Source organism: Myotis daubentonii, chromosome 4 (assembly GCF_963259705.1).
Source record: "Myotis daubentonii chromosome 4, mMyoDau2.1, whole genome shotgun sequence".
Taxonomy (NCBI): domain Eukaryota; kingdom Metazoa; phylum Chordata; class Mammalia; order Chiroptera; family Vespertilionidae; genus Myotis; species Myotis daubentonii.
In genome coordinates this window covers 110,333,045-110,355,941 of record NC_081843.1, presented here as the reverse complement: position 1 = coordinate 110,355,941, position 22,897 = coordinate 110,333,045, and the positions used below count along the sequence as shown (strand labels likewise).

Genomic DNA, 22,897 nt, shown 5'->3' with positions numbered 1-22,897 from the left:
CTCGACAGTCTGACCCTGACCTCTTCTGAGCTTTCCCCAGTTGGATTCATCTCTTCCTAAACACTCACCACCAACTCACTCTATCCTCCCTCTGAGAACTAGAATAATTACCGGGGCCATCTATGTTCTTTGGCAATTAATTATTTAATCTCTTCATATCTTGATTTATAAAATCAATCTTTTAGTGCTGTTTGGCTTTTCATTTTATTTTTTTAAATCTTCCGAAAAAGTCAATCTTCTTATGTTTTTGACTGTCAAGCATGTTGGGGACTTACAGGGAATAAACTCCTGCCTTAGAAAGCTTGCTGTCTCCCAGAGCAGTGAGAGTGAACTACTGAGTCAGTGCGCTCAGCTTGCTTGTTTTCTCCCCTACGAGGTCCTTGGGAGATGGGAAGCCCCAAGATATATTTGTTCAAAACTACAATATCATCTAACAAATACTGGTTACTTTTATTAATTGAATTTCAAATGATCATACCTGAGGAATTTTTTAAGGTATATACATGGCAAACTACTTGTAATTCTCCCGACATCCATATCATTATGTAAATTAAGCAATGGAGACATAACAAAAATGTCTCTATTTACAAATGTGCTGGGGAAATTGAGGTTCCATGAGTTGCTACTTTGGTTGTGACCATCATAAATGAAAGCTGAAAGGATGATGTTCAAGTACTGCTGAGACCTGTGTGCTTCACACAAGTCTGAAGAACTTGAGCCCCTCGCTTGAGACCCTGATTCTGGGGGAGGGAGGGACAAAAATCAGGTCATGCCAGAGTTCCAGCCCGACTGCCATTCATTACCTGGGCGCCTTGGAAGCCAGCGCCGAGGGCTTCTCAGCCTTGTCAGAAGTAGAGTGTGCACAGGGCAAACCCATAGGTTGTCATGCGTGTTATGTTCCTGACGTGGGTGTTTCCCTTTGGACAGGTCGTGGCGGCCGGGTGGGAACCCACGGTGGCACCCTGTCCTCATACATCGTGAAGAACATTGCTTTGGATAAGACTGATGACAGCAATCCCCGGGAGGCCATCCTGCGCCACGCCAAGGCCGCGGAGGACAACCCGTACTGGGTTTCTCCAGCCTATTCCAAGTAAGGGGACAGCCTTTCACGGGGAAAAGTCCTCATGCTTAATGCATTGGGAAGAACAGTGGCTGCTCTGAGGTTCTCATGTCTCCGTTTCCTGTTTTATCCTGGAGAATAAAAACTAGGCCAGGCACCCATCGTTCTGAAATCCGGGCATCTGTGTATCTTAGGGCTCTAACATGGTGAATTGTTAACCAGGTCAGTTCCACCAGACTACAGCCTAGTGTAAGCCCATTAATTATGTGAAGTCCATTCCTCCTGTGATAAAAAAATGTATTGCCTGTGTGCATTATCTAAGTTGAGGAGGGTTGAAAGCAAACGAAGGGGAGGAGCTCTAGGTCTGTTATTAAGACCGTCTTTCACGTGCGGAGCGGCACCTGTGAGTAACACTTACACAGCAGCGGAGACCTGCCTGCTCAGGTTCCCTTACATGGCCCAGTATCGGGGAGCATGCAGTGGCCCTTAAAGCAAGAAACCAGCTACACTTACATGAAAGAAAGGCACTACTGTAGAATTGGGGCTTTAAAATTTTTTATTTTAAACTTAACAAAGTTGCAAAAACAGTACAAAGTATTCAAGTATGCTCTTCACCCAACTTCCCCTAATGTGAACACCTTACATAACCAAAGTATAGTTAATTAGCACAATACAACTTAAGATTGGTACAATACTGTTAAGTAAGCTACGAACCCTACTTTATTTTCCCACTAATATCCCATCAAGGATCCCACTGCGTTTAGTTGTTACTTCTTAGTCTCCTCCAGTTACAGTTTCTCAGTCTGTCTAGTAGTCTCTCATGACCTTGACACTTTCAGTGAACGCCAGTCTGTTAGTTTGTACACTTTCTCTCAGTTTGTCCGATATTTTCTCATGATTGGAATGAAACTGTGCATTTTTGGCAAAAACAAAACAAGGGGGATGTATCGTTCTCAGTGCATCGTATCAGGGCCTCATGTCACTGTGTCTTCTGGCAGGTGGTGCTAACTGTGACCGCTTGGTTGAGTGACGTGTCCCCCATGGTTCTCCACCATAAGGCTACTATTACATTTTGAATTAATACATTTCTTGGGGGTGATATTTTAAGACGATGCAAATCCTGTCTCTCCTTAAACTTTGCTCTCGCTTTATCAATCATCCATATGTTTGCCTGCAGCAGCGATTACTGTGGTGCTTGCCCATGGTAACTTTCTAGTTCTCTCTTTTCTTCTGCATTTAGTAATTGGATTCTACTGAAAGGAAGAATTGTCCCTTCCGCATTTACTCATTTTTTTCAAGTACTTTTTATATCAGTATGGACTTTAAGATACTTTATCCTATGGGTTAAAATCCAATATTACTAGTAATATTTAGTTTGTTGCGCACATTGTTCCAGCTTTAACCAATGGACCCTCCTCCAGAATGACTCCTGTCTTCCTACAACAAGCCCCTGTGTTTTTTGAGCACTTCCTCACTTTTGGCACCACAAGATGTTCCAGGCTCATCCTCGTCTTTCTTGCCACAGTCTTAGAATCAGCCACTTCTCCAAGGAGCCCTGCTTCCTTTGGTTGGAGAATGATGTTTTGAAACCAAAAGTTGGTGCTCAATATCTTCATTGCTACTGGAATGTCATTGCCTCTAGGCCTGCTCAGCTGACAAAGCTTGGAAACACATGTATGTACACTAACCTACACATACACACATATATGGTTCTGTGTATAGCTATTTGTATTGATATTTTAAAACCATGAATATGAACCGATGCCTCTGATTTCAATTCCATACCTCAGGGTTCATTTAACCTTCCCCCTTTCCGTATTTGTAACTTCTTCCTCCAGTAGTGAGAAACCCAGCTCCTTATCTACAATGTACTTATTCATGTGTTCATGTCTGTGTACACATAACGTAGCTGCTGAGTTGCTAGCCCCTCTCAGAAGCAGCTTCCCTCACTAGCCTGCAGCATCTGTGTCCAGTTCTTTCTGTTTCAACCTTGCAGTATCCACTCAAGAAACTTAGTTTAGATCTTTTCTTCTCCATTCCTGACTGTGTGGTTATGTTATTCATTTGGGAAACAGTTAATCTCATTAGTTAGTGTTTTTATTCCTTTTTGGGATTTCCCGCACATTCTGTTATTTTTTAGGGTGTGTACATAGGGTATGCGAAATATTACTTGATGCTAAGAGTCAGAACTTTTTCCATATGAGTAGATGTAAACCTACTTTTGAACCACTATGTGAAATGAGAAATTTATGTCCTCCTTTCCAATTTTACACCCATTTCTTTTTCTTCTCTAACTGCACTGACTAGTGCTGCCAAAACAGTATTAAATAATATCAGTGATAGCACACATCCTTTTCTCACTTTGAACTTTAACAAGAGTAACTGTTAGGTTAAAACATGTAATAGCCCTTTTTGTATGTGGGGGAAAAAGTAACTAGCAGCAACTTTGTATTATTCAATTTTATGGTATTTCCCCCTAAAGCATAACTTCTGAAAACATACACATACAAGATGTTAAGGAAAAATCCATCTTTTTGTTTACTTATTTATTCCATAAGATTTATTGAACAGCTACAATGTTTAAGGTACTGTTCCGGGTTGTAGGGTAACAGTAATATTTATGGAGCTTATATTCCAGTAGAGAGAGCGAGAGACAATAAATAAACCCATAAGTGTTAGATGGTGGCAAATACGAAGAAGAAAACCACATTAGTGCCGGGGACATGGAGTACCAAGGAGAGGGAAGGAGCAGGTAGGGCCATCAGGCGGAACCTCTGCTGAAGTTCTGACCTGAGTGAAATGAGGGGGTGAGCCTGCAGGCCGCCAAGGGGAGGACATCCATGCCAAGGAGGCACCGCACAGAGGCCAGCGGCAGCTCGTCTGCAGTGGAAGCTTTCATTGCATTCCTTTATTTTATCTCTTAGGAAGTGATCATAGGATTGTCTACTTCGATCAGTGAATATGATGAATTCTATTACTGATTTCCTCCCGACAGCATCCTTGTGCCTTTGTATGATCCTCACAAGGTGACGGCTTATTCTTTGTCAGGTGTCAGGCTGGCTGCGTAAGTTTTTATATCTGTTCCTTTCCTGTGTGTATTCTTGAGCTGTTTTGAATACCATTAGGTCTGTTTGGTAAGGATTGGATACAATCCACCTGTGAAAGTGTCCATGCCTGGTGCTTCTGTGGAGGTGAGGGTTAGTAGTAATTCCCTAATGTCTGTCTTTTCTGTCCCCTTAGGGTAAGTAGTCTATTTGGATTTCTCTCCTCTGAATCTGCTTGTCATGAACATTTTCTTAGAGAATCATTCATCCATATTTTCAACTTTCTTTATATAGAATTAGTTGAAGTGGAAATTGTCTTTGTTCATTGTTGACCATTACCTAATGGCATTTTCCTGCATGATAGGCGAGTTAGTTAGTTCACAATTGGATGATATGCTAGTTTACTAGTTGCTCTGGGAAGAAGGTTGAGCAGGTATTGTCATATCCTCACCTTACAAGTGAGGAGACCGAAGCTCAGAGATTGCAATTAACAGAGAATTACAACCAGAAATGGGCTTCATTCCTTCTGATCCCCAATCTGGTGAGCTTTTCAGGGGACTGTGATCTCTGCTCAGACACACTTTGCTGCTGCTGCATGTTGCTCCCTTCTCTTTCCTTCACCCAGTCTTGTCACCTGAGGTTTATTGCGTGCTAGCTTAGTTGATGGCACCGTGTGCGTGGCATGCCATGTGTTAGCCAGGACTGCAGCGGTTTTTCTCCTCACCTGCTCGAGTGTACGGTTTACTGCCAAGTGGCAGAGTGCTTGAAGGGAAGCGAATATTTAAAAGGATCCTCTCATAAAGGTCAGTGTAATTGAGAATGTGTGTCTGGTTGTTTTTCTTCCCTGCAATTGACTTCTGTCAGTGATGAAATGAAGATTTACTGCATCTCACTTTTTCACAGAAAAGCACAACTAGACCCTACACAGTCTACCTGCTTGTGCATGGCATACACTCACCTTCTGCAGTGATGCTCGCAGAGTCTTTGAACACTTGGCATTTGTTGACGGAGTATTTGAGCCTCCTTTCTGGCCCTGGCAGGGTGACAGTGTGGGAGTTTAGAGACACAGCAGGTCACAGAGGACTCTTGGTCAGTCACACACGGCAGATTTGATTATGGTTTCTTGTTGAAAGCTGCTGCTGGAGGGAGGGGGAAGGAGCTGGCTGGGGAGTGGGCAGGTATAGACCAGGCCTGCGATTTGCTTACCTCACATAGGGCTGTGTGCGGGAGCCTGGCCCCACCAGCCCTGACAGCCTGACAGCTCTGTCAGCGTGGCCCTTCCTGCCAGAGGAGCCGCCTTCATAGCCGTTCCAGTCCCTTTCATGTTCACCGAGCGTGTTTGCTCTGACACAGGATCCGCAGATATGTGGATATCAAATACCATTCCCCCCACAAGGGATGCATTCGAAGTCAGTATTGAAAGAAGCCACTCTCTGAGTGCATGACGCTTTATTTGTGTCAGCACGAGACATATCCCCGTAGGGAAGCGTAACTTTTTCCTGAGTTATACTTCGGCGACCCATCATCACGGACCACGTCCTGTGTGGAGCCAGCGTTTCTCCAAGAGGATTTGTGGACCATTGGAGTCGAGGGTGGGCGTGGAGAGGTTGAAATGCAGATTTTTAGATCCCGCCCCAACCAGCTCAGTCTGTACACTGGGGCTGGGGATTTGCATCCTACGAACTTCCCCAGGTGATTATTCTGCCCACGAAAGTGGGGTAATAATACAAAAGTAACCATTTAGAGCAGACCACAGATGACTTGCCCTTAAAAAAATTCAAACGCCCATAATAGATTATTTTGGTTATAGAGATTCATACTGAAGACATATTGCATAACAAAAGTATTTCCCTCAGGGTTTAAAACAATAGCAAGTGCCTGTGTTATATTTAATATAGAACTTATTTTATTGAATATATTTTAAATACAACTTTAAAAAATATACCTATTATATGGAGGAACATGTGATAACCAAAGCAAGGTAAATAATAATAATGACATCTTATATACTTCACCATATCAGGCTTGTTTAGAAAGGTTACATATCATTCATTGCATCCTCACAGCAGTCCTATGAGGTAAGCGACGTTATTGCCCTTTTTTACAGATGAGGACATTGAGGCTTATCACCTGATCAAAGCTACACAGGTTGCAGGTGGCAGACCTGGAATTTGAACACAGTGGTCTGGCTTCTAAGTCAAACTTCTGCTTTTGACACTGCACTGCATGGCCTCTCATCACAAAGCAACCGAGAATACTTATGGGAAGAGTGAGTAATAGTGAAGCTGAAAAAGTTATTGTTGAGCCATCGTGGCCTAAGAAGCAGAAGTGCTGGGCTGTTCCTGCTAAGTTACTTACCTTTGTCAAGACCATTTCCCATCCAGGAAGTGAGAGCGTAGGGCTACAGTTCTGCCAGCTTTCATACGTGTTTCTGAATGGAAATTGTGGCGCTCAGTTATATGCTTTCTAATGTGAGCTTAGAGAGGGCACTGAGAGACCTGGCGGTCTCAGGTCTGTGTGCTCTTCGAGGATTTAATCATTCTAACTTGTTTACCTACCTTGTGGTAAGGTGGCTAACAGTGACTTTAGAGAGTTCTTTTATTTTTCTTTCTTCTCTCTCTCTCTTTTTCCCCCCACGCCCACCCCTTTTTGTTTCCAATTTCCGCAGGTTTCATATAAGTCCCTTTCTCCATCCTCATCCAGTCGTTGACTCTCATACAGATCGTTGTGAGTTAGTATGTCCTATTTAATGAGTCTGAGATGTGTTTATCTATTTTCCAAAATGTTATTGTTCATTTCCTGAAGAAAACAGGACTTTTTTTTACCTAGAAACATCTTGTTACTTCTCATCCTATGTGTCCCTCATATGTTTTTTTTTTTAAGCGCTATCTTTGATTAGCTCTTCACCAGAAAGAAGGGCCCATTTCAAGTGGAATCTTTTGGTCAAAGTCTTTTTTTTTTTTTTTTTTTTTTTTGGTCAAAGTCTTATTGAGTCTTAATAATTCTGTAATTGTGAGGATCGGGTCAGAGTGCATCTGGACTGTGTTCATTCTAACAGGGTTAACAAGTGTGTCCGATTGTCAAGTCATGGCTGTAATTGGCTTTGGCTTTGAGGTTTTCCTTTATAATAAACAATGGGCCCTGAGCCAAAAAAGCTTGTGGTTTGTGCTCACATACTGATGACTAGATGTTACAAGGGATTTCCCCTCATACCCATTTTATCGCCCTGGAGCTCAGGTTAGCTTTTTTGGATGAATCATATCAGAAGAAAGTCCCTAATTAAAAAGAGTCTGACCCGGGGACCTTTCATTGCAGCTGAAAACATTTGCGGCTTTGCTGTGGCCTGAGCGCTGGAGGAGGCATGATGGGGCCCCGTCAGAGCTCAGCCCCAGAGAAGGGCAGCCCTGCTCACACTGTGGTCCCTCGCACAAACAGGCACCCCCAGCGCCCTTCTGGCCGATGGCAGGGAAATCTTACTCATTCCCCACTGTTCTACACGAAACTCCTTTGGGGGTGGCACTGCAGGTGGGTCAGGTTCTCCAGGGCTTCAGTCCCTTTTCGGTAGCGCAGTGTCCCAGAGCCTGGCTTCCTACAGACCACGTTGAGAATTCAGTTTTTAAGGTGTTCCAAGGGGAAGTTAATTAGCACAAAGTATCTGATAATTTATAAAGTTGAGAGAGGCATTTGCTTAAGCTTTTATATTTGCATATGAAATAATAACTTAGCAAATGCAGAGTTTACTGAAGCTAAAACAAAGTAACCAGCGCTCCTCTGGTTAATTTATTGAATGGTTAGCGTCTATAACTATGCTGATATCTAATCTGCTTTTCTTTTCTTGGTAACCCAAGTAAGCAAGTTGACATATATAGTCAAGTGAAAAAAGTTTACTATTCAGAGTGAGTTAAACTGGAAAACACAAGTTTCCCATCAACCTTCTGTATGTGTAAGTTTCCGATGAACACTTATTGCAGGTTTTATTACATAAGCCAATAATAAAATGGTCTGGATGAAGCTGATTTCAATAAAGTGGGTACATAACTGGTTGTCAGGAACCCAGTGAGCACCTACAGGGATTACACCGTTGCTGTTGCCTAGTAAAATGTTCCTCCTCTTTTCTTTTTCTTCACTTTGATCTCATAGGCTTTTGTTTTGGGAGCTGAGATAAACCTTCCATGAGGCTGTAAGTTTGAGTTGATGACTTCCTGTCTCTTGAGAAAGGAAGCATAGAATTCTGGAGGAACTGATGCAATAGAAGGCAGGGAATGGTTCGGTAATGGAAATGCTGTCTTGAAGTAGTGGGATACATTTCCCGTATTTCTTTTAGCAGTTTTATAGTTTTTGCTCTGAGGTTCAGCTCTTTGATCCATTCTGAGTTAATTTTTGTATTTGGTGTAAGGTAAGGGCCCAGTTTCTTCCTTCATTGCATGTGGATATGCAGTTTTGCAAGCACCATGTATTGAAAGCAGCCTAGTTCTCACACTCGATTTTCCCTACTTGGCCAACAGAACGAGAGAACAGGTGGTAAACTGCATTGCTGGGAAATTTGGACACTGGTTTATGCCTTGATTTTGGCAATTTGGGGGAGGGGAGCATGGATATCTGAAGGCTAAGTGTCATGATTTGATATCGCACACACATAAAATGGCCATTTTTCTGACAATATTGTTATTAGTTCAAAAGTGGAATTTAAAATAAATTTGGTGGAGTGTCACAAAGAGGACCATCCCACCTTCCAAACAGGTTGACATCCCCTAAGTTAAAGTACCCATAGAGGAAATGGGAGTAGAAAGTGTGTGGTCTGGAAGTAGAGAGTGACAGTATCAATGACCATGATGTAAAAATTTACTCCGTGAATTTTGCTGAGTTCAGTGCTGGGGGGGAAAAAGGTATCTCCTCTGAAACACAAATCTAGTCCTTTTGTCTTGGTTGCTAGGCAATTCAGTGCCAAGTTTTATGTTCCCTTACATACCCTTTAATTCCTTGGTTCTTGACCTTCACCTCATTTGGTTTATCTTGATTTTCCTTATAAGTCAGTTTTATTGAAGTATAATTTACATACACAAAAAGCACTCATTTCCTGTCCTGACAAATGTGTACGTCTGCATAATCAGCACGCCGATGAAGATGATAGCCAGTTCACACCCCCAGCCCAGCATGTTCCCTGAGCCTCTGCGTCATTCCGCCACCTCTGCCCCTGCTTAAAGCTGTGCCCTTCTGTGTCCACCCCGTCTGCTGGACATGCTTTCAGAAATAGGTGGAATAGAAAAAGTAACTAGTTAAAGGAAATAACCTTTTAAGCTTTAGGTTTTCTTTCTGTGATCTGTTGTTCATTTTCTTTTTTTATATGCATAAAGGCAGCATTACCACTTCTTAGTACTTAAGTCTCATTACAGCTAAAATCAATGAGCATTGCCAGATATCTTTAGAAGACCATCTTCTTTTTATCTTCCTCTTAGATTAAATATCGAATGCAAAGGATTTTTATTTTTATTTATTTTTTTTAAATTAAATCTTTATTGTTCAGATTATTACAGTTGTTCCTCTTTTTTCCCCCTATAGCTCCCCTCCACCCGGTTCCCACCCCACCCTCTGCCTTTACCCCCCTCTCCCTCCCAACTGTCCTCATCCATAGGTGTACAATTTTTGTCCAGTCTCTTCCCGCACCCCCCCACACCCCTCCCCGCCTCCGAGAATAGTCAGTCCACTCCCTTTCTATGTCCCTGATTCTATTATAATCACCAGTTCATTCTGTTCATCAGATTATTTATTCACTTGATTCTTAGATTCACTTGTTGATAGATGCATATTTGTTGTTCATAATTTGTATCTTTACCTTTTTCTTCCTCTTCCTCTTCTTAAAGGATACCTTTCAGCATTTCATATAATCCTGGTTTGGTGGTGATGAACTCCTTTAGCTTTTCCTTATCTGTGAAGCTCTTTATCTGACCTTCAATTCTGAATGATAGCTTTGCTGGATAAAGTAATCTTGGTTGTAGGTTCTTGGTATTCATCACTTTGAATATTTCTTGCCATTCCCTTCTGGCCTGCAAAGTTTCTGTTGAGAAATCAGCTGACAGTCGTATGGGTATTCCCTTGTAGGTAACTGAGTTTCTTTCTCTTGCTGCTTTTAAGATTCTCTCTTTATCTTTTGCTCTTGGCATTTTAATTATGATGTGTCTTGGTGTGGTCCTCTTTGGATTCCTTTTGTTTGGGGTTCTCCGCGCTTCTTGGACCTGTAAGTCCATTTCTTTCCAGGTGGGGGAAGTTTTCTGTCATTATTTCTTCAAATAGGTTTTCAATATCTTGCTCTCTCTCATCTTCTGGCACCCCTATAATTCTGATGTTGGTACGCTTGAAGCTGTCCCAGAGGCTCCTTACACTATCCTCGCATTTTTGGATTCTTTTTTCATTTTGCTTTTCCGGTTGGGTGTTTTTTGCTTCCTCGCATTTCAAATCATTGACTTGATTCTTGCGCTCCTCTGGTCTGCTGTCTGGAGTCTGTATAATATTCGTTATTTCAGTCCGTGTATGCTTAATTTCTACTTGGTTCCCCAATATAACATCGAGGGTCTCATTAGTTTTCTTGTAGATCTCATTAAGTTTATCGGCGGCTTCTAAACAGTTCTTGAGAGACCTTAAAAGTGTGGTTCTGAACTCTATATCTTCCATTGACAATTTTGTCCTGTTTCTTTGTCTCCGCATTTTGTTATGCTTCCTTGGTGCACCTCCTAGTGGTCTTTGTTCGCAGTCTTATAGTTAAACCTTGATTGTTGTAGCTAATACCAGGGAGGGTTTGACCTCCAGGCCAAGTGGCTATGAGAATCAGCTGTGTCAACAGTGAGAGAACTTCTGTCCTCTAGGGAGGTGCTAATCTAGCCTTTGCCTGAGGCTATCCGGCAAATGCCTCTGTGCAGGGCTTGGGCAGGGCAGGTCGCACAGGATCAACAGGGTGGGCCGGAGAGAGCAGTTATGGCGGCTCTCAGTCCTGTCCCCAGGGGCTCTGCCTCTCTGAGTCCCAGCACCCGCTGCAAAGCTCGGAGAGAAAGCTGCACTCGCTCTGACCGAAGCCAGACAGTCCCGCTTCTCCCGTTTGAGTCTGGGTCCCCAGAGACTCTCCCGGATCTGGAGCTCAGAGTCTGCGACTCCCTCCCGATTGAAAACGCCAACCGCGCCCTCCGCCGCCAGCCCGCACCGCGCACTCCGCACCTCAGTATTTGACTTCAGCACTACGCCTCCTCTGAGTGTCCGTATGCGTTTCTCTTTCCTCCTAGTTGTAGGACTTCCACTCAGCCAGCGTTCCTGTGGTTCTGGGTGATGTCCGTTCCGTCTTTTAGTTTCACTTTTGAAGTAGTTATTCAAAGCAGCAAACTCCGGCATTAACCTATGCCGCCATCTTGGTTCTCTCCTGAATTAATTTGCTCTTGGCATTTTAATTATGATGTGTCTTGGTGTGTTCCTCTTTGGATTCCTTTTGTTTGGGGTTCTCTGCGCTTCCTGGACTTGTAAGTCTATTTCTTTCACCAGATAGGGGAAGTTTTCTGTCATTATTTCTTCAAATAGGTTTTCAATATCTTGCTCTTTCTCTTCTTCTGGCACCCCCATAATTGGGATGTTGGTACGCTTGGAGTTGTTCCAGAGACTCCTTACACTATCTTCATATTTTTGGATTCTTTTTTCTTTTTGTTTTTCCAGTTGGGTGTTTTTTGCTTCTTCATATTTCAAATCTTTGACTTGATTCTTGCGATCCTCCAGTCTGTTGTTGGAACTCTGTATAATATTCTTTATTTCAGTCAGTGTATGCTTAATTTCTAGTTGGTCCTTTTTCATATCCTCGAGGGTCTCACTAGATTTCTTAAGGATCTCACTAAATTTATCGGCGGTTTCTAGAAAATTCTTGAAAAACCTTATGAGTGTGGTTTTGAACTCTATACCCAGTAGTTTGCTTTCCTCCATTTCTGTCATTTGTGACCTGTTTCTTTGTCTCCGCATTTTTTATGCTTCCCTGTGTTGGTAGAGTGGCTTTGTGTGCTAGGTGTCCTATAGGGCCCAGTGGCTCAGCCTCCCCAATTACCTGAGGTGGACACTCTTGGTGCACCCCTTTGTGGGCTTTGTGCACAGTCTTGTTGTAGTTAAGCCTTGATTGTTGTAGGTATCACTGGGAAGAATTGACCTCCAGGCCAATCGGCTGTGAGAATCAGCTGTGTCTACAGTGGGAGAACTTCTGTGCTGAAGATATCCCTCTGGGGCAAGACTTGCTTCCGTAGGGCTTTGGTACTCACTGAGTCTGCCCCCTGAGTGTGTCCCTTATGGATCTGAGGAGTTGTAATCTGGATGGTACCACTCTGACCACTGGGTACACTGGCTCTTGGATCTCTAAGGAGGTGCTAATTTAGCCTCTGCCTGAGGCTACCCAGCAGGAGCTATGAAGAGAACTGCAGATTCCCCTTCCTTTTTTGGAGTTTGGAGGTGCCTATATGAGGCCCAGCTGTGGAGCAATGCAAGCTGGTGTGGGGCTTTGGGCCTTCTTTTGGAAGTTCTGGGTCTCTTGACCCAGCTGCAGTTTATTAGGTAATTTTCAGATTGCAAAGGGCCAGGCCTTTCATATGCAAAAGCCTATGGGCACAGCTTGGGTGGGGCGGGGTCTCAGGGAATCAACAGGGCGGAGCAAACAGCTATGGCTGATCCTCAATCTTACCCTAAGAGGCCCCGAGTCTCAGTGTCCTGGTAATTGCTGCAAGCACCTCTGAGAGAAAGCCGCCTTTGAGTTTTCCGCCTGCTGCCAGATAGTCCAGTTTCTCCCCGTATGAGTCTGGGTCCCCAGAGACTCGCCCGGAACTGGAGTTCAGAGCAGTCGGGAGCTTGAGACTTCCTCCCTATTGAAAAAGACAACCAGGTCCTCAGTTGCTAGCCCTTTCCACGTGCGCCTTTGTACCTCTGCACTTTACTTCCGCACCTCCTCTGAGTCTCAGCGTGCTTTTCTCTTTCCTTCTAGTTGTAGAATTTCCACTCAGCCAGCCTTCCTGTGGTTCTAGATGATGTTCGTTTTGTCTTTTGTTGTATTTTTGAAGTGGTTGTGCAAGGCAGCAATTTCCGGTGTTTACCTATGCCGCCATCTTGGTTTCTCCTTGCGAAGGATTTTTAAAACCAGACAGATTTATTCCTCTATGGGTTTGTTCATACCTGCGCAGTCACTGTCTTTGCCAGGAGATGGAGTATGTAATGAGCACCAATTGCATGTTAGAAAGCCCGGGGCCTGCTCTCTAGTAGTTCGGCATCTCCCTACCTATGAAAACCTGCAGCTGCTTTTGGAACCGTTAGAATGTGGCTGTTGCTGATGCTGTAACAGTGTCTGGGAGTGACAACAGAACTTTAATCAACTGGACTGCGTATGGAGACAGCTTGGACTCTCTAGGTACATGTGTGACCTAATTGGAGAGACAGGATTGTGACCAATGTACGCATGCGGAAATGTACGTGGCTCGCATCAGAACAACACCAGCATGAACATATATGCTGTGTAGTTCTTCCCCAGGATAATAAACAGCAAGACGTAATATAAGGTCTTAACCCTGCTCCACTTGCCAAATAAAAGGAATTGTTGTTGTTGATATGATATTGACCATTCTGCAATTACCCCTTATAATGAATTGAAGTCTAAATGAAGATTTAAGCTAAAATATATAATCTTCGGATATAATGCTTTCATGTTTCCTTAAACTTTGATAGAGCTGTTTTTAAAAGTAAGTCAGCATTAGCTGACCCAAAGGGGCACAAATTGCAACCACTTGACTTTTTAAAAAAATTATTTTCGATGTAAAAAGGAGTGTCATTGGATCAGGTACGGTTGCAAAGCACAGAAGGCCCTCATGCAAAGATTGCTAGTCCTATAGCAGCGATTCTCTACGATGTTCCCCCAAATGCGTGACCTTTCCATGCATTGATCAGAGTGCTGGAGGGAATGTCTTTTTGTTTGTTCTGCTTGTGCTGGCAGTGCTCAAATTACTCTATATGTTATCTACTATTTTAAACTCATTAGATGAAATAACTATTAACTCAAATTCTTCCATTCATGAGTATTGCTATCAACATGTGTTTGGACTACTTAAGTCTAGGGGCAGCCCACAAAGCTATAAATAAAGAGCGTGTAGATTCTTGCTCAGTGACTATAATCTGTCCTCCCAAACGATTCCAATTAGCCTGAGTTTAAGTGGAGGGTGGTTATGGGTATGTGAGGATCCACTGAACTTGATTTGTTTGTTTTATTCAAGGAAAGGGCAGCTTCCACAGTCAACCACAGAAAAAACCCTTTAAAAGACTCTGGCTCTTTTCTTGAACATTATTAAATTTTCATTATTCCTTTCTTTGCCAGAAGTGTAACGATTGATATTTAATAATTGAAGTGTAATTGATTTCCCAAATGTGCCTCCACTCGATGAAAAGTAGAGTCTAATCTAATAAGCACTTGCTGACTACCTTTTTCCTCTTCTCTTTAACTTTCTTTTAGGACTCAGCCCAAAGCCATGTTTGCACAAGTTGAATCTGATGATGAGGAAGCAAAGAATGAGCCAGAATGGAAAAAACGTAAAATCTGAAGAATCTCATATGAGAGCTGTTTGCATGAGGGGGAGCATATTGGACAGGTTTTTTTTAATGCAATGAAAAATACATTTTTTTGAACAGATATTGTCCTTTGCCTTATTGAACTATTTAAAAGATAGGTAGCTACCCTTCCCTAAAATTATGTTTATATTTTCTTATCTACAACTATTAAAACTGTATCATAAGCAAATCAGAAACAGATTCTTAGCCTATTACCAAGCACTTTAGGTATTTGGAAACTTTATTCAACAACCATTGGTCTTGTGCAGATTCTCATAACCTGGGGGAAGGGAATGTACATTGGGATGTGCATCTTGAGCAATCCCAGCAACGGAGTATGGAAACAGACATCAAAAAGTTTGCTACTTCTGTGTAATATCACAACAGTTGTTTACATAACTGTAAATAATTAGACTGAGCTCAGACTAAAGCACTGCCGCATGAGGAAAGAACGTGTATCTGATGACCTTTCTATGGCAGAGTACAGTGGTTAGGTGTTAGGAAGCAGGCTTTGAAGTCAGACCCATGTGAGTTCAAGTCCTGCCTCTGCTCCTGCTGTCTGGGTCACCACAGAGGAGCTGTGAGATTCCTCTCTTCTGGCCTCTGATGATAAGTGTACTGCCCTCATAAGTTTGTTAAAAGGATTAGATGAGACTCCTTGTAGAGTGTTTAGTGTAGTACCTGGCACACAGTAAATCTACACTCAATATTTGGTGTTTTAAAATAGAGTCAAAGATATCTATGTTGCCTGATTTTGATCAGTATTAAATTGGGTGTAGAAATGCTTTGTAAATGTAAGAGCTATGTAAGGAGAAGACATTAAGAATCATTCTGCAAGATCCTTGTGCTATAGTGACTAGAAAACGAAAACAAAAGTTGGCAGTTTGTCCAAAGTAATAATGAGTCAATAGAATACAATCCTGTGGACTGCTTTCCCACAGACATGGGGTAGTTTTGCATGTCAGAGAGTTCCTGCTGGACAGTTCCGATGTTTCCGGTGTTTCGGGGCTCTTCCTTCTGCCTTCCTGATCTCATTTGTCTAGTGCAGGGGTCCTCAAACTTTTTAAACGGGGGGCCAGTTCACTGTCCCTCAGACCGTTGGAGGGCCAGACTATAGTTTAAAAAAAAACTATGAACAAATTCCCATGCACACTGCACATATCTTATTTTGAAGTAAAAAAACAAAACGGCAACAAATACAATATTTGTATTTGCATGTGGCCTGCGGGCCGTAGTTTGAGGACCCCTGGTCTAGTGAATTAAATGATCACAAAAGTGAGGGATGATCCAAAGCATATGTCAGAAAGCTCCTGGTTCTATAGGCTTCATATAACATTCCTTCCCCAAAATATTTTTTAATGCCCTGTGACACAGCTTTCTTACCTTGGCAGTTCTGGGTAGTATTAGCATCCTTCCATAGATTAAGTCCTAAAAACCATCATGCTCATCTACTATTCTGTCCTCTTCCTTGTGAGCTCCAGTTAACCCTTCCCCCATCCCTTGTTACTTAGCTTATAGGTTATAAGAGGAAGAACAAACATTTGCTGAGTACCTACCTACTAGCTGATGACTGCTATTCTGAGGTCTTTACCTGCATTAGCTCACTTCATGCTTACAAAACCCTCCTGAGTGGGTACAATTGTTAAACCCACTTTACAGACAAGAATAAAGAGGCTCACAAAAGCAAATAATCTGTCTGAGATCACATTAGGAAGCGCTGTATGAAGACATCCAAGATCCCTAAACATCAGTAATTAACTGCCCCAAGTTTCCTATTCTTGTGTAAGTACCTTCATCCAAAATCAATTACAGACCAATATTTTATTCCAGCTGTTTAGGATTTGTAAATTTATTGCTTCTTGGATAAAATTTACTGAAAACATTTCATATTTTACCCCGGCTCAACATAAACATTGCAGCATATGGAAGTATTCGTCTTGTACAGCCAGGAGTTGCAGAGGAGGGTTGGAGGGAGGAGTAAAACTTGATCATAGTGGTCTTGGCGGAGTCTGCTATGACATAAGGGGAGAGAAAAGCAAATTCTGCACTAAGATGATTGTCTCATCGTTACCCACAACACAAGTGGCCCTTTTCATGCTTGACATGATCTATCTCACTTGAGAGAGATTTAGAAAAAATTATTTTTTTCCACAGAAGATTGGCAAAATACCGGTAAGCAGAGGTGCTCATTTGACTCGTAGTTGCATCTCTCAAGGCCCTCACATGCCTCGCACTCCTCAGGCCTCATTACCTTACCTCACACAACCTCGTAGTTCCCGTCTTGGTCAACTACATTTCTCTTGGCTCAAATAAGGAACCTGAAAGTCATAATAATGACCCTTTCCTTCCCCACTCCCCCTCATTTAATCATTTGCCAGTTTCTATTCATGCTGTCTTCTGAATTTCTTATATTTGACCTTCATTTCTTTCCCTGCTGCTCTGCTAGAATTTGGACCCCTTTCATCCCTCCCAGGAGCCTCCCTCCAACTGATCTTCCTGTTTCTCATTTGGTCCTCATTGAATGTATCAGAGTTAGCTTTCTGAAACCCACACCTATCACATTAATTGCTCTGCTTAGCAGTGGTTCTCAACCTTCTGGCCCTTTATATACAGTTCCTCATGTTGTGACCCAACCATAAAATTATTTTCGTTGCTACTTCATAACTGTAATGTTGCTACTGTTATGAATTGTAATGTAAATATCTGATATGCAGGATGGTCTTAGGCGACCCCTGTGAAAGGGTCGTTCGACCGCCAAAGGGGTCGCGACACACAGTTTGAGAACCGCTGGCTTAGAGTCTTCCAGAGGCTCTGTGTCAGTAGTTTGCTTTTCTTTTTTCTTTCTTTCTTTTTTTTTTTTTTTTTTTTTTTTTTTTATGGCACTTAGGACATTCAAGATTTGGTCTTTCCCTGTCTTTCCTCTCTTGCTTTAACTCCTGCCCTCCTGCTGGTCTTGCACATGCTTCCTAGGTCCAGCCACATTGAACCAGACAGTACCATGTTCTTTGGCACCTGAATGCCTTTGCACATATTGTCCCTTCTTCCTTCCTTGTCTGCCTATTTTTTTAAATTACAGGGGTCAGTTCCCCTTCCATGACCCACCCTGGAAGACAGTTGCCCTCCTCTGCCCTCACAGTTGCTTACGTATGTACCTCTCCATGTCGCCTTCTTTTGTGTCGCATTATAAGTGTACATACGTGCATGCTTGTGGGACATAGTTGTAAAAACTAAAGTGCATTGGGTTCTATGAATATTCAGTGAATTTGTTTAATGAATGATGGGAACCAGAATGTATTCACATGTGTAGTCCTAGACCCCTGGCCCTGTGAGAGGGGTTTAAAAGGTGCTCATTAAGTATTTGGCAGAGTAGAGCAGAAGAACAGGGGAGGGGGAGGAAAGGATAAAGAGCATCAGGTGTGGAAGTATTCCTGCCTCATATGTGGGCAGGAGGATCACTAGTACCCAAGCTTGGTCTATACCCAGGCTGCTTTGCCTTTCTCTGTTGGGATTTAGTCACATCACTGTTGTGATGGCTCAGGGAAAAACAGGATTTTAGATAGTTGTGTGTGTTCCTGACATGGTACCATAGGACCTAAGCCACCATGACATCTTCAGGCACTCACCTCCTGTCCCAAGTCACCAAAGATCCGAGCTCTCTCTAATGTGGGAGTTTCTTAACCTCAGAGGGTGTCTCTGAAGCCCCCAAAGTATGCAGCATACTTTGCTTATGCTCATGTACATGTACATTTTCTGTAGAGAGGATCCATAGCATTCGTTAACATTTTGGGGTACTGGGTATTGTTAGCAGGCCTAGCATCTCCCAAGAGGATTGTATAGAATTGGGCCATTCGTTCGGACTTGAAAACCAAGGCAAAACTACCTCTCTCTCTCTCTCTCTCTCTCTCTCTCTCTCTCTCACACACACACACACACACACAACCAAACAGAACAAGCTATGGAAACCTCTGACACACTGGTTTCCATTTCATCTTAGGCAGTTAATCTTACTGTTTTGTAGTCAGACCTTAATATTTATCCTTTGAAAGGTTAATAGGTTTCTGTTCCATCAAAAAGCAGAGGTTGGCTTCATGATTCCATGTAGGCAGCATCCTAAGATGGGCCCTTGGTTAGGTAATCTAAGAGCAAAATGAGACGTGCTGATTTGAGAAAAGCTTTTCAGAATCAATACAACCATATCAGGCAAGTGTGAGCCCTTTAGTGTTAATAACCACTGAGTTAGGTGTGGTAGGAGAGAGGGAAGGCAACCAGCTGCCTGCTCAGATGCTTAGATGTACACGCACAGCTGGTCAGTAGCCTTTGAGAGGTGGTAAGCTTCACTCATTTATCAGTCTTCTTGTACATGAGGAGATCAGGAAATGGAGCATTGTTAACAGACACCTTTTGAAAAGTGTCTGTAGTGGGGTGTGCCACAAATCACCATGACCAGTACTCTCATTTTTCCTTGATATCCTCACCAGAAAACTGAGAGAAGACCAGGCCAGGAGCAAAGTGCCCAAATATGAGAGATTGTGTGTGTGTGTGTGTGTGTGTGTGTGTGTGTGTGTAGAGGTATGTAGGTGGAGAAAGAGCTTTGAGGGCAAAGAGAGGAAAAATTTGCTATTTGAAGTAGTTTTATGGATTAACAGAGTTTATATTGGTGTTTTAAAAATTTTAATTAAAAGCATTTTAAAGGTATTTCACATGGTCCCATTTGTAATAATAGTCATTAAAGAAAATGTGGAAAATGTTGACTTCTCATGGTAGATTAAAGATGGCCAAGGTTCTTTGACATAAGAGGATCCTCTCCCTTGAATCTGAGCAGGCTCTGTGATGGCATGCCCAGTGCTGTGCTCGTTACCAGGCCAAGCATTACGAAACTTGCAGGTTCTACTTCCTTTCTCTCGGAACACTGGTCTGGTAGGAAGCCCAAATAGCCCCATGGACAGGTCTACCTGAAGGAGAACTGAGGCCCCTGGCCAGCAACCCCAACTGAACTCCCAGGTAACAGCCGGCACCGGCATGTTATTGAGCTACCGGGGAAAGCAGATTCTTCGGGGCCAGTTGAGTCACATCAGCTGCTGTGGCATGAAGCAGAGATGAGCCAACCCCTACTGAGCCCTGCCCAAATTGCAGATTAGTGAGAAAAAGAAATGATCATTGCCATTGTAAGAAGTTGCGTTGTTTGTTATGTGAAATATATCATTGGAACAACCTGAAAGACAAAAAGAAATCATTCATTCATCCATATGCAGACAGTGCTAATACTTTACTTCCCAATTTTTTTTAAATGTGTGATTTTGAGATTTGTTTACTGTTCTTTTTAAAACAATTATATCTATTAAAATTGTATGTTTTTCACTTGTTACATAAACACGTAAATTTTCTACATTATCAGAAGCTTCATATAGTTTTAGAGACTACTCAGTATAGAAGTAGCCCCCATAGTAACCGTTCTCTTAGACTTGGTTACCAAGATGGAATTATGGAGGAGCAAAAAGAATGATTCGTATTTGCTTTGATAATAGACTCGTTATAATCTTCTAGTTACCTTATCAGTGGATGTGCAACTGGAGAGGACAGAGATGATTTCGGGAAATATTCCTGGTATGCTGGGTTGAGTAGTAGCCCCTCAAAATTCCTGCCCACTCAGAACCTCAGAATGTGATCTTATTTGAGCTTTTGTACATGTAATTAGTTAAGTTATGATGAAGTCATAGTGGAGTAGGGTGGGCTCTAAGGCCAATGGCTGGCATCCTCATAAGAAGGTCATGTGAAGACCTAGAGAGACACACACACCGAGGGAGAAAGACCAGGTGACGATGGAGGCAGATACTGGAGTGATGAAGCTTCTAAGTCAAGGACCTCCAAGGATTGTTGACAACTACCAGAGGCTAGGAAGGATTCTTCCCAAGAGCCTGCAGGGGGAGCATGGCCTTGTTCCCCCTGGTTGCAGACTTCTAGCCTCCAGAATATGGAGAGACTAAATTTCTGTTGTTTAAGCTCCCCAGTGTGCGGTGAATTGTGAGGGAGTACTGGGAACTCTTGGATACAGATGCGGGCTTCACATGGCTGCATATCACAGTTCATTAAGGGCTCAGGATAAGAATAAATCCACAAGAAGACTTTCAAGATCCAGCATCGAAATTTAGAATCCTGTTCTCTTCTCCCACCCCACCCCAGGCCTCAACAGTCAGTATGGACTTGACTTACTATGGTTGTTATTTTAAGCCACTAAGTTTTGGGGTAATCTGTTACACGGCAATAGACAGATAATACAGCTTATACTTTGAGTATCTAGGGTGGACTCATTAAGATTTTGTCTTAAGACAGTGAGGTCACTTGGCTTTTCTTGATGGCATGAGGGGATAGATTTTATTCTACAGGATGGACAGACTGTCAGGAACCACTTGGGACAAGCTCAGAGATCATAGCTAAAGGACATAATTGCAATAGTCTTCCTTTCAATTGAGTCAGCACAGTTGCTGTCCCTTTTTCATTTTCCCCTCAGTTGACTTGGTTGTACGTGATTCCCTGAGCTGCTTGGTCTTAGCCCCCATCCTCGGGACAGATGGATGTCCAGCATTGCAGCCTCCTAGTCTAATGTATCCATGAGGTTGGAATCCCACAGGTAAGTTTTCCTCACCACTTGTTTTATTCTGAGACACCTCTGGCTGACTTGTGAAGGTTTTGCTATTACAGGTCACTTTCAAGTGTGGTGGCTGACAACTGGACTCTCCCCTCAGGTCTGCCTGGCAGAGCTGGCATGACCAGATGTCTGGTGCTACTCCTCAGATCTCTGAATTTGATCAACCATGGCAAAAGATAAACATATGATAGAAGGGTGCTTACTGCATTAATCAAGGAGCTTAATCATTGCTATGGCTGGTATCTTGGAAGCAGCATGAAATATGAAGTCAGACGTTTTGGGTTTATGTTTATCCTTTGCTATTTACTAATTGTGTGAGTTTAGAGAAGTCATATGAACTGTGAGCCTCAGTTTCTTCATCAGTAGAATGGGGACAATATTAATCACCCAACCTACATCCAGATGGATGTGATGAGAGAGAGACAGAAAGAGAGAGAGATTGAGAATAAGAGAGAGAGAGAGAGAGGAGAGAGAGAGAGAGGAAAAACTTTAAAAGCTATGAAATGTTAATATAGTTGTTGGCTTTTGTAGTTATTTATTACTGGTATCTCAGGGAATGTTCACGAAAAACATATTCTTAGAAAACAAGCCCAAATTCATATCAGCCCCATAAATAAGAACCATAGGACACTGCCCACAGGGAGAATTTGATTCTGTGAGTTGAGAGGTTCTGCCTACTGGGGAAGTTACTCGGGCTTTGGTTAAGGTTTTCTTAGGTGGACTCTGGCCTGGTTGATTCAGCTTCTCACGGACCCAGCTGGGACCCTGGTCTACCTCCTGCTGGCCTCGCTGTTGGCCATGTGGACCCAGTGACCCTCCTGGTGCCGGTGGTGACAGCATCGAAACCTATCCAAATTTAGAAAAATGGGAAAGTTATCCTCTGCATTTCTCATAGGCTATTTTGATACTGCTTTTTTCTTCTTTGCCCTCTTTCTCCCCAGCATTTAAAAGTATCGTGTTCACTTCATTGGGTGCCATGTGGTCTTTCCTTTGACTCTGCTGCCTCTTGTTTATGAAACACAGTGAGTCAACCGTGACAAATGGCCAGCAGCCATCTGCCTCCAAAGAACAGAGATTTTTTTCTTCCCTTTATTTTGTTTTAAAAATAATAAGGTATTTTTCCTTGCGGGGGAAATTTTCTATTATTCAGAGATACATAGCATTGAGAAAAGCTCTGAAGCCAGGAGACCTGGGTTCCAGCCCCAGATCGGGCAATTCCATGAGCTCTCCGGAGCCTCGGCGACTTGGGGGACGTCATGAGTGCAAAAGCCCTTTGCAAACAACGGAATGCGACGCCGATGTTCTTATCACGGCTTCTCCTTCCCAGGCACCCTCGCAGGGTAGCAGGCTTTTCAGAGACTCCTGGAAATGCTGTGTCAGGGAGTGTGTGTATTTGATCTGCAACAAGAAGGTCCTGAAGACCACGTGGCGCATTGATTTCTCACCTCAAAGATGTGCAACCCTGTTTGTGAGATCCAGCCCCTGCCTGCTCAATGCCCTCCAGCTGTTGTGGCCCCACCTGCAAGTTTAAGACTAGACTGGACTGTG

General features: G+C 42.9%; 1 protein-coding gene across 1 annotated transcript in view; it reads left to right on the top strand.

Moving 5' to 3' along the window:
• The window catches only part of WDR70 (WD repeat domain 70), a 209,626-nt gene extending 194,841 nt beyond the window's left edge, over positions 1-14,785 (top strand). The window contains exons 17-18 of the mRNA XM_059694917.1: positions 928-1,090; positions 14,609-14,785. Of these exons, the coding sequence (XP_059550900.1) occupies positions 928-1,090; positions 14,609-14,696 (251 nt within the window). The 3' untranslated portion in view covers positions 14,697-14,785. The remainder of the gene's footprint in view (positions 1-927; positions 1,091-14,608) is intronic.
• The last annotated feature ends 8,112 nt before the right edge of the window (positions 14,786-22,897 follow it).